This window comes from Callithrix jacchus, chromosome 1, assembly GCF_049354715.1.
Source record: "Callithrix jacchus isolate 240 chromosome 1, calJac240_pri, whole genome shotgun sequence".
Taxonomy (NCBI): Eukaryota; Metazoa; Chordata; class Mammalia; order Primates; family Cebidae; genus Callithrix; species Callithrix jacchus.
This window is the reverse complement of record NC_133502.1, coordinates 170699179-170710297: the sequence shown is the minus strand read 5'-3', so window position 1 is coordinate 170710297 and position 11119 is coordinate 170699179. Positions and strand designations below refer to the sequence as shown.

Genomic DNA, 11119 nt, shown 5'->3' with positions numbered 1-11119 from the left:
GAGAATTCAGTGGAACTACCCTCCCATCTCACCCCACCCAATCCCACTCAGTCCCTGGGATCCGGTGCACTGTCTCATTCTTATGGAGTGGAGGTATCTGTGCAGGTGTGTGAGAGTAAGTGTGGGGCCTCATGCCTGTGTAAATGATGTGAACAGGTAATCACTTGCATTAGTGTTTCAACAAATGTACCAGGCATGGGATTGCATCAACACAGTATAACGTGTGACCTTTTACTGAATCTGTCTAGGCAGATCGTATGGCCATGGGTCCCTCCTGTACCTGTGAGTGGGGCAGTATCTGAGGAAGATGGGTGCCCCTTGAAGGGGCGGTAGTGAGAGCTGGGTGGGTGTGTGCCCGCCGGTGCCTTTGTGTGCTTGCGTGTCTCCGAGTCTCTCTGTTGGCAGCTCTGAGTTTCTGTGTGTCTCTGTGTCTGTGTGTGTGTGTGTGTGTGTGTGTGTGTGTCTCCCTGGGTCTCTGCCTCATCGTGTGTGTCTTGCTCTCCCTTGGCGGGGAGGGGATTGGTCACGCATGACTCATCTTGAACCGAGCGGGGCTCCAGCGGCAGGGCGGCCGCAGTTGCAGCTGGAGAGGGAGGAGGACAAGGAGGAGGGAGAGGAGGAGGAAGACTACCAGGAGGGGGAGGAGGAGAAGAAGGAGGGGGCGGGGGCCTCTCCAAGTTTGTCGGGACCTTCTCCCGAGGCAGCGGCGGCGGCAACCAGGGAGGCCGGGGCTGCGCTTGGGCCGGGGGCGGGGGCTGGGGCCGGGCCCGGGGCGGCGGGGCCGGCGCCTCGGCTCTCCTCCTGCTCCTGCAGCAGCCTCTGCTCCCACTGCGGCCGTGGCCCCCTTCGACGCTACTCTCTGCGCTACGCGCCCGCTGATCCCGCGGTTCCCCGGCCCATGTACTGGAAGCATGAGAACGCCGCCCCGGCGCTGCCCGAGGGCTGCAGGCTGCCGGCCGAGGGCGGCCCCGCCACCGACCAGGTGAGTCGGCGAAAGACTGGCTGAACGGCGCGGGCCGGGGCTGGGCAGGGTCCGGGACCCAGCCGGGCCGAGCCGGGTGGCGGGCGGCGGCAGGGAGGAGGGGTACGAGAGTGCGCCTGTGAGTGTGTGTTTGTGAGTGTGCGAGCGCGCGCGAGCGAGGGGGGGGTCGCGGAAAGCGGGAACACATTATGCAAATGTTGGAGGAATTTCTCAAAAAGCGATTTAGTAAAGACACAGGCGAATCAAGAGGAGGCGAGGCCGGTATTGTCCGTCTGAATAGGCGCTGATAGCGCCGATGCGCCGGGGGTTGTGCGGGCGCAGCGCTGAGAATCCCGACGCGGGGCTGGTCCTGGGCGCGCCAAGGGGCTGGAGGGTGCTTTTTCCTCCTTTTGGGCGCCTCTCTTTTCTCTTTTTGGTTCCCGTTTCGCCCCCGACCTCGCTCCCTTTTTGCTCTGGGTTTCCCTCCGACTGGCCCTGGAAAGGCGCCTGAATCCGTATCAATATCGCCGCTTCAATTTCGCGGCGCGTGTCGGGCGGGCGGGCGGGTGCTCACCGCGCTCGGGGTTTTATTTTCTTCAACCACCCCCCGCCCCTCACCCATCTCTTTTTTATTTTCTTTCTTTCTCTCTTTTCTCCTTTTTGCATTTTGTGCAGAGAAGAGAAGAGAGCGGGCGGGGGGGGGACGGGTGGAGAGAGAAAAAATTCGATTTTTAATTACTACCATTAAAAAATCAAATTTGCAATTCTTTGGGCGGCCTGATGGATCTCACTGATTGACAGTTGGAATTGACACTCTGGCTACCTCTTATCTTGGGCATTCACGACAATTTCTAATTGCAGGTAGTTTGTGTGTGTGTGCGCGTGTTTTTTTTCCCCCCTCAGAGGCTTGGATTGCAAGGGAACTAAGCGATTACTTCAAGAGCCACGGGTTAAGTGCAGGGAGAGGGGGAGAGAGAGGGAAAAAATCCAATCCAAATTCAAATTGCTTCATTAGAGAGACACCGCTTTTGTGGGGAAGGGCTTTAAATGCCCACTACAAAGTTAGGACTCATTGTTCGGCGCCGGTTTATATAACAGGCGCGGGGAGGCGCTGGGCTCAGGCTGCGCGAAGCCAGTTCAGCAGCCGCCGCCGCCTGCGTTCCCTCCCCCTCCCCCAGGTGATGGCCCAGCCAGGGTCCGGCTGCAAAGCGACCACCCGCTGTCTTGAAGGGACCGCGCCGCCCGCCATGGTGAGTCTGTTTGGCCCTGCCTGCGGTGCCCAGTCCTCCAGAGGCCCGGCCCTGGGGACCTGGCCAGGCTTTCCGGCTAAAAACCACTGCCCACACTCTGGGGGACTCCCGGCGGGCGCCGCCCCTCTCTGAGCCTTGATTTTCCGGCAGGGAATGTTGGCTTTAACTGCTCCCAGCACCTAGAATGCACGTGTTAAAAGTTGGGGCCGTCCCTTCCTCTCCGATAGGGCCTTCCATCCCTGTCCTCCTGTCTACGGCTCATTGTCCCGGGGAGATTTCGTTGTTAATTGGTGCTTGGGGGCTCCAGATTTGTCTCCGAGGCAGCCGCAACTCTGCGTGCCGGGCTCAGCGCTCCTCTCTCCTTCTCTCTCCCGCCGCAGGCGCAGTCTGACGCCGAGGCCCTGGCAGGAGTCCTGGACAAGGACGAGGGTCGGGCCTCGCCATGTACGCCCAGCACGCCATCTGTCTGCTCGCCGCCCTCTGCCGCCTCCTCCGTGCCGTCTGCCGGCAAGAACATCTGCTCCAGCTGCGGCCTCGAGATCCTGGACCGGTATCTGCTCAAGGTGAGACAGGGGTAGGTGTTGCGTGCGTGTTGTCGGGGCGTGGGACTCAGTGCAGGAGACTTCGGGGAAGCACCGCCGGCGCCAGGTCCACCTACTTCCAAATCCTGGCTCCACCGCTGCCCGACTGGGAGGCTTTGGGCAAGTCTTAGGGTCTGCCTGCGTCCCCGGGTTCCTCCTGAAAAATAGCAAGAGTTTATTTCCATTTCCCTGAGGCTCAGTATTATGGAAGAAAAAGTAGGGCAGTCGCATGCACCTTCTGAGCTTCAGCGTCTCTGGCTGCAAATGGGACCGGGGAGACTAGGGCCCCGCGTGAAAGAGGCCTGCGCTGAGCCACCCCCGTCCCCGCCCCCTCCCCAGGTCAACAACCTCATCTGGCACGTGCGGTGCCTCGAGTGCTCCGTGTGTCGCACGTCGCTGAGGCAGCAAAACAGCTGCTACATCAAGAACAAGGAGATCTTCTGCAAGATGGACTACTTCAGGTAGGCTGCGGCCGCCGGGCCAGCAATGTCCCCGCGGCAGGCCCTGGGCTCTTTCAGAGGCCGCGTTTGGGGCGTGTGGTCTCCGGCTTCAGAGCCTCGGCATCCCGAATGCACTTCCGACCCTCAGCGCGGGCTCAGCGGCGCGAACCCAGAGCTTCAGGCAGCTCGCCGGTGCCTGCACAGGTTCGCGCCCCGAATCTGGGTTTCGGTGTCGTCTCTGGCTCTGTCTCGGGTCCTGCCTGAGTCTCAGTCTCCAGTTCCAACCTCGAGCGCCTCGGTGGAGCTCTGACGTCCCTAGCTCTGACCCGGACCCACTCGGATCCCAGTCGCCGTCTGGCTGCATCTCCAGTGCGCTCGGGCTTCGGGTTCCAAACCTACTCGGACGCCAGTCATACTGGGGTCTCTCGCAGGCTGGACGCTGAGCTGGGCTCCGGACTTTTGCCCTGGCTCTGACCCAGGCTCAGCTCTGGGTTCGAGTCTGGTCCAGCCCCAAGCACCAGCTCCGAAACTGCCTCAGATCCGATTCCATACCCAAGCGCCTCTTCCTGAACCCCAACCTCGGTCTCCGGCTCCATCTCAGCTATACCCCGGCGTCACTGGAGTGTCGCATTAGGAGTCTAGGGTCTTGCGCGGGTCCCCGGCGCCTGTTCCAGTCCCAGCTTCACTGTTGTTTCTGCCTGGCTTCGGCCTCTCCAGGGTCTAGGCCCTGCCTTTGGGCCGCCGGGATGGGAAGGGGAAGAACCGGGCACTGCAGCCCAGAGCACAGAGTAGGATTACCACGGGCTGCGCTTTCCGCACCGCAGGCCGCGTCCCGGCAGCCGACAGCAGCCAGGCGCATCCTCCTGTCCTTCTGCCGCATCTCAGCCACTTGCCTGGGCCTGGCTTCTAGCCACAAGCCCGGAACTGACCTGATGATGGGGTCGAGGTCACTGCAGGGTCACGGCCTTGTCTGCTGATCCCAGTGGGAGGCATGAACCAGGCCTGAGGGTTGGACCACCAGGCCTATGGGATCCGAAGAGGATGGTGGGGAATTGGTTTCTGAGAAGGATGCTTGTTCCCAAGTGCTTTCTCAAAAAGTGGAGAAAGCTGCTTCCTTATAATTACCCTCCAACCCACAGACATCCTTCCCATCCTTGCATAGGAAGACGTCATGGCTTCAGTTTTCCTGGCCAGACCCCTGTGCTAGAAAGAGCCTCTGAGAGTCAGGGAATATGATGGAAGGCGATCTCCTTCCATGCACTGGCATTGAACCTCCAGGGATCTGGATAGAGGAGATCTTGAGTCTAGGGGGAGGTTGGCAGCATTTGGGGCAAGGGTAATCTGAAGAAACCATAGGAAGCGTGATTAAAGAGGTGGACTCTTCCTTTATGGGATGGATGTGAAAGAGTGTGTAGCTGGGGTGGGGGAGTGGGTGCTCGACCAGGTGGCCTAGGACTCAGTGTGCAAGGAGCGCCTGTGGGTCTGTATTTTCTGGGATGTGTGCAGTAGTGCTGGGGAAAGCATCACTGAGCAGGATTGGGGGTGTGTGGATTGCATGTGTGTTCCTTTATAGACCAACATTTGTCTTTTAATTCATGTGTGGGTGTCAAGAGTGGGTGTCTATATGTGAATGTTGGGATTGTGTGTGTGTGTGTGTGTGTGCATGTGCGTGTTTGTGCATGCAAAGCGGTGAGGACAGGATTACATCTGGACTAGGATCTGGAGGTGGGAGGGTGAGATGAGGTGAGGGGATTCTGAAATCCCATCATACCCCTCCCACCTTCTCTGAGGGGCCATTCCTGCTTAAGGGCCTCCACCTAGACACTGAGGGATGAAGGGTGTGATGTGAATGTGTTTGTGAATCTAGATGGCTGTGTGTGTTTGTGTGTGTGTGTGTGTGTGTAGTCAAAAGGAGATTAGTGGTGTGTAACCAGAGTGTGATGTCTCCCCTCCCTGTTAGTTTGGCCAGGACAGGAAATGGAGATTACAGTCACTGTCTAGCCGCCTCCCTACTGTAAGCCTGACTCCTGTTTGTCTAAAACAAGCCAGATGGGCAGGGTGCAATGGCTCACACCTGTGATCCCAGCACTTTGGGAGGCCAAAGTGGGTGGATCACAAGGTCAGGAGATTGAGACCATCCTGGCCAACATGGTGAAACCCCATTTCTACTAAAATTACAAAAATTAGTCGGGTGTGGTGATGTGTGCCTGCAGGCCCAGCTACTCAGGAGGTTGAGGCAGGAGAATCACTTGAACTGGAGAGGTGGAGGTTGCAGTGAGCCAAGATTGTGCCACTGCACTCCAGCCTGGGTGACAGAGCGAGACTCTGTCTAAGACAAACAAACCAACCAACCAAACAAACAAACAAACAATGCCAGGTGATGCTTGGGGGCTCCTTGGATTCATCAGCTCCTAAATTCTGGGTGCCAGCTTGGGAAACCCAGCAGCAGGATGGTGTCTGGGCCTCTCCCATAGACTAAGGCAGGGAAGGCCACCTCTCCTGGCTCTCCTGACAATGAACTTGGCAGTCTTATTTACCACTTGCCCAAATTTCTTTTCTGCTTCTCTAGCCCTAGCTCATGCCCATGCTGGACCGAGCCTCCTTGGCTACTGTGCTTTACTAGACTTTGAAACTAGTTAAAAGAAGATCCTAACTCCACTATTCAGAGCCGTCGTTCATTCTAGAGTCCTCTTCCAACTGCAGTGGGATACAGTAGGGTATGCAGCCACTGTGGGAACAGGCAGGAAACTGGGCCCAGTCTGGCCAGTTGTGACCTTGAGCAAGTTGTTGCATCTCTTGGCCCTTAGTTCTACCTTTCCAAGGCTGTCTGCCAGGACTGCCAAAGAGGCCACTGTTGTGGGGGAAGTCTCTGTAAAGGCTCCCTTAATGGCGGTTGGTATGAATGCCTCGATTATCAGCATTGTCATCATTGGCAGGGTGGATGCTGGGCACAAACCCATGATGGCATTTCCCCACACAATCAGAGGAGCAGAGTCTCCCTGGAGGGATAAGACTGGGCCATTTCTGGGCTGCAGGTTCTGAGCAGTAATCTTTTTCCAATGACAAGAGCCCTGAAAGCAAAACTAAACCAGATTTCTGGTTAAGAAAATGGAGGCAATAAAAGCTCACATTCCCTGGGTTGAGGGTAGAATTGTGGCTCTTCTGATCATTTCTCTCCCTGCAGGCATAACCCATCCCTGGCAGCCCCACCTGAAACAAAAATAATAAAACCCACAAAAAGGGAAAGAAAAAGCCGGTTGAGTGCCAGGCAAGGACTATTGTCTGCACTGCACTGCAGCCCAGGCTCTGGGTGGCTGCTATGAGGAAGCTCTTCCTTAAGAGAGTGTGAATGATGGCGTGGGAGGCAGAATTTTCCTCTCAGGAGCTGGGGCCCAGGGAGAGGTCACATGCTGAGATTCTCCAGGCTTCTGTTTCCTGAAGCCCAGGGTCAAGGGTCTGGTAGGATGTGGACTGGAGCACTTTGCCCAAAGAGAGGCCAAGAGCTCCCAATAGGGCAGGGGGCAGGAAGGGAGTGGCCAAGGCCCCATGGAGGGGGAGCATGGGGATCCCCTGGTCCTCTAACCTCTGGTCTTTTCCCCAGGGAAGAGGATCTAGGGTCTATCCCCCATCTTGTCCCTCCTTGACATCATCTTATAGACCCTCCTTCAGTCTCCATTGACAGAGCTAGCACTGGTGGCTCAGGGAATTAAAGGTCAGAAAGAAACTCCAAGTTCACCAGGGAGAGGGGCTACAGAGCATAGAGGAGACATGGAGGTCCAGTACTGCTCCTGGCTCATTTGCATTGCTGGGAGACATTGGTTCTCATTGGCTATGTGTCCTTGGCCAGACCACTGGACTCTGCCTCGGCTTCTCCAATTCACCCTCTAAACAGGGCCCTTACCAGTCCTTGTGGGTTCAACCAGATCCCTATCTCCCCTTACTGCTTGAGGTTCCCAGGAGGAAAAAAAAATTACCACCAAAAAAATGTGATAGGACTCTTAATTTCTTTCCCTTTTTGTTAAGACCATTCTTCTTTCTGTTTTCTTCCAAAAATGGAAGAAAATTATGGGGGAAAAAACAGTGCTCCTTTCTGGGACATTCACATTTCCCCTGCTACCAGCAACCACAGCCCCAGACAGCTTCCCATATCTGCAGCTGCTGCCCTTCAATAGGGCATGACCCAATCTGCAGTGCCCTCCTGGCTTCCCCAGCCTCCTGGAACATCATGCCCATTGTATAGCTGGCGTGACTGCTGTCCTGGGAAAGTGTCATTGCTTACAGTCACACAGGGCACCAGTCATCAGAATGTGTAGAGTTTTTGTCTAAGTCAGCAGCTGGACTAACCCTTTACCTGTTCTATCTCATTCAATTCTCAGGTCTACCTTGTGTGTATGATACTCTCATAATCCCACGTGATGGCAGTGTGGGGGTGGGATCAGGGAACAGAGACCCTGATTGATGAGGTCACTCGGCTAAGTGGTAGAGTCTAGATAAGCCCTACAGCTGCCTGGCTCCACCATCCCTGCCCCTAAACACCCCCATACTCTTCTATAGGTGAGATATATCAGACACCCTTCTGTGCCTCGTGGGGCCCCTCTCTGCTGTTCCTAAGATTCCCTGCCCAGTTAGGTTGGCACACCCACTGTGTGTTCTGATGTGTGGCTCCCTGGGAGTTCTTGGGAGCACTAGGACAGGAATGACCTCAGAAGCCTGTGAGTGGAGTAACTTTGTCAGTATCAGGTTACTGCAGTCCCTGGCCCTTAGGCCTTCTTACATTGGGAGTGGGAGTAAAGGGTTAACTGCCTCCCCTCGGGTTTATGGGGATAGGGGTTCAGTGAGTTCCCTGGAGGCTAAAGATCCTCTTTCCAGCTAGGCCCAAAGGACTTCAGGCAAGCCCCCAGCCTTCCCTGGCCTTCTGCCTTGAGCCCAAGTTTTGTCGAAGGCTCCGGCGAGAGAACCCCACCCCCTCCCGCAGAGCGAGGGTCCCCGGGGAGGCTCGGAGCGGGAAGCGGCCCCCCGCCGCGGCAGAGAGCGGCCCCGCGGCAGCCAGCTGTTGGGGGAAAGATGTTGGGAGAGCTGAGAGGGGAGCTGGGGGAGGAGCCTTGGGGCCGGGACCTCCGAGAAGCGGTCGTTTTAACCTCTTAATTGCTGGTTCTGTCCCCCCCCTTCTTCCCCTACGGGTGTACCTAGAAGGGAAGGATCAGAGAGAATAGGTGGGACTCCACCTCCAACCCACCTTGTTCCCCTTACAGGATCTAAGACCATCAGGAACGTCTTGAACATAAGATAAGGGAAGTCCCGTTTCAGTTTCAGCCTCTCGGCTCAATAGCTTGGTAACTAACATTGGCGTTTCCACTCTAAGGTTTGATTTCCTTGTACAGAAAAGGGGTAGCTTAATAGTGGGAGAAAGGATTGAGGTGAAACTCCGATGGGCTCCTTCGCTGAGGCTCATTCATCCAACAAATAATTACCAAGTGCTTACTAGGTATCCAGGTAGTAGGCTGGGAAAGTGAGTCTGATTTGGTCAAGGGCGCAGAGCTCCGTTGGTACGACCACTGGTACTCAGATATCTCTGCCCTCCTTTCAGGAGGTAGAGGGCCCTGCGGTGCGCGATGCCCACCCTACTCTTTTTAGCAGTTGCCAGGATGAGCTGTATCTTTCCAACACCTCTCCGTCCCGAAAGCGCCTCAGGTGCTTTGCACCTAGGCGCTTCACACGCCGGGATCCAGGGACGCGCAAGGTCTGGACCTCACAGCAAGGCTGGGGTGGCAGTTGGCACACCCTCTAATCCCTTTGGCGTTCTGGTAGCAGTTCCTGCACACCTCTTTCTTGAGGTTTCGTTGTCTCCGCCGCCAATTTCGCTGCTTCCGGAATCCGGTGGCTCGGGCCTCGCAGCCCGCCTGGGAAGGAGTCAGCTGTTTTGTCAAAGCTTGGATCGATAAGCCTTCTCACGCCCTTCGTGCTGCTGACCCCTGTCCTCGGTGGGGGACACGCTGCAGGGCAGTCTGCAATACAACCAAACCTACATAATCCCCTCTCCCCACCCCAAAGATCCAGCGCAAGTACGATTTCGTAGACTGGAATGAGCCACCAGGAGCGCAGGAGGATTCTAGAGCTGGGACAGCTTCCGGCATTTGGGGTGACACGCAGAGCATGAGAAAGTTGCTGAGAGGTCACTAGCAGCGCCTACCTCCGACCAAGGATGTGAGGACACTGTGACCTTCCTGTGTAGGCACAGAATGGACTAGGGCGTCTGGGACCCGCGGGGCAGGATCGCCATACACAAGGTCACATGGTTTGCAATGACAGAAACCCTAGCCATCCTGACTCCAGAGATGAATATAAGCTATAGCCCCAGGTGTACAGAAGTGCAGTTTCTTAGAAGAACAGAGAGATACGCGTCTTTTACGCGTCCAGTGGCCAAGGGGAAAGAATCCCACAGAGCCAGGCGCACAGAAGGCTCAGCTGCTCTCGCCCGGCCTCTGATGGCCAAGACCCTCCCTGCTCAGGCTCTGTCCGCTCCCAGAGGATGCACTCACCGCCTTCTCGAGGTGGTGGGTCCTTGGCCCCTCATGCGGGAGATTCCAGAACCAGCAGCCCGGAGTGGGGACGCGGCGCTGCCTGACTGGCTCTGCTTCCTGTTAATCCACGCGGGATTCCAGCTCTCCTCGTCTCCAGTCCAGTTGCTCCGCAGGTTTTAGGTACTTTTTGCACCTTAGAGGGGGCCTCAAACCCAGCCGCACACTCTGCGGAGTTTCGGGCAAGTCACTCGGCGTCTCTAAACCTTCGATTCTTTGTATGAAAAACGGATGCCAGAGTCCCCACCTCACCGAGTTGCGACGAAGCCCAGGGGGTGCAATGAAGGCGTCGCGCCCCGGGACCCCTGCCGGCAGTAAGGGCTCTGAGCGCGGTTGGCCACCCCCACCCCACCCCCCGCCGCCCTCCTGCAGCACAAATAATCGGAAGCCAGCCTCTCCTCCGAGGCCAGAAAGTGCACCCAATCCGGATACTACCAGCAGCGCGGCGGAACCCGGGGTCGGACCTTCGCCGGGAGTAGGCTGGGTTGGGCAAAACGGTTTCCTCTCCCCTTTACTGCGGGACGGGGAACAGAGACCATGGGCTGGGCTGGGCTGGACACTCTGTTGGGGAGACCGCGTTTCCGAGGTCGGGAACCGCCTCTGCTTGGTGGAGCGGTAGACTCCACCTAGGTGCGCAGCGCCTCCTGAGCGAACCGCGCCTCCCGCGGAAGGGTCTTCTCGTGCTCCTTGTCTGAGACAGTAGGGTTGGGAATGAGTCTGCGAGCGGGGACTGGCAGAAGCCGCTGGGCTCCCGCACGCAGTCCAGCCCAACGCTGTTTTTTTCAACCGACAGTTGCTTGAATTTGCCAAGGCAGGCAGGCTGTAACCAGAGAGTTTTTGCGGGGCTGTTTCCTCCGTGCACACACAGGCGATACCGAATGCTCCCCCGGGTGGAAGGGTACCGGCCCTGGGGATACAGAGGCAAATCTCCTTGGTCCTCCACTCCCAACCCCGGGCCCCCAACTCTAGGAAGGTGGAAGGGGTGGAAGGGAAGAGCCCGAAACGAAACATTTACAACCAGTGCCGTCAGCAACATTTACAAACCAGTGCAGTCAGCACTGAGATAGCGGTGCCGGGGGCCCTGGGACTCTGGGGGAGGGTAGGTCTGGAAAAGCAACAGTGCAAAGGCCTGGGGGTGGGAAAGTGCTTCAGAGGAGGCCATAAAGACCTGGGAGTGACCTTTCATTGTGGCTGACTGGGACACCTGCCTGGATGGAGGGGCGGCACATCTTGAAGGTTAGGGAGAGGATGGGCCTGAAGAGGATGTGGTCGGTTGGGTTTTGCAAACCCCAAGAGTTTTGGACCAGAT

The 11119-nt window shown here is 57.0% G+C and overlaps 1 protein-coding gene across 13 annotated transcripts in view; it reads left to right on the top strand.

Moving 5' to 3' along the window:
- Positions 1-681: 681 nt before the first annotated feature.
- Positions 682-11119, top strand: part of LHX6 (LIM homeobox 6) — a 43191-nt gene continuing 32753 nt past the window's right edge. For 6 of the 13 annotated variants that reach the window (XR_013536464.1, XR_013536463.1, XR_013536457.1 and 3 more), the window contains exons 1-4: positions 682-982; positions 2140-2211; positions 2592-2774; positions 3132-3253. Coding sequence is in view for 9 of the 13 variants with exons in the window: in XM_054236575.2 (XP_054092550.2) it covers positions 899-982; positions 2140-2211; positions 2592-2774; positions 3132-3253 (461 nt within the window). In the remaining 4 variants the exon portion in view is untranslated. Of the gene's footprint in view, positions 983-1201; positions 1823-2139; positions 2212-2591; positions 2775-3131; positions 3437-9599; positions 9934-11119 lie in introns of those variants that run through there. The other 7 variants (XM_078375595.1, XM_035256527.3, XM_035256539.3 and 4 more) reach the window with 6 other exon arrangements.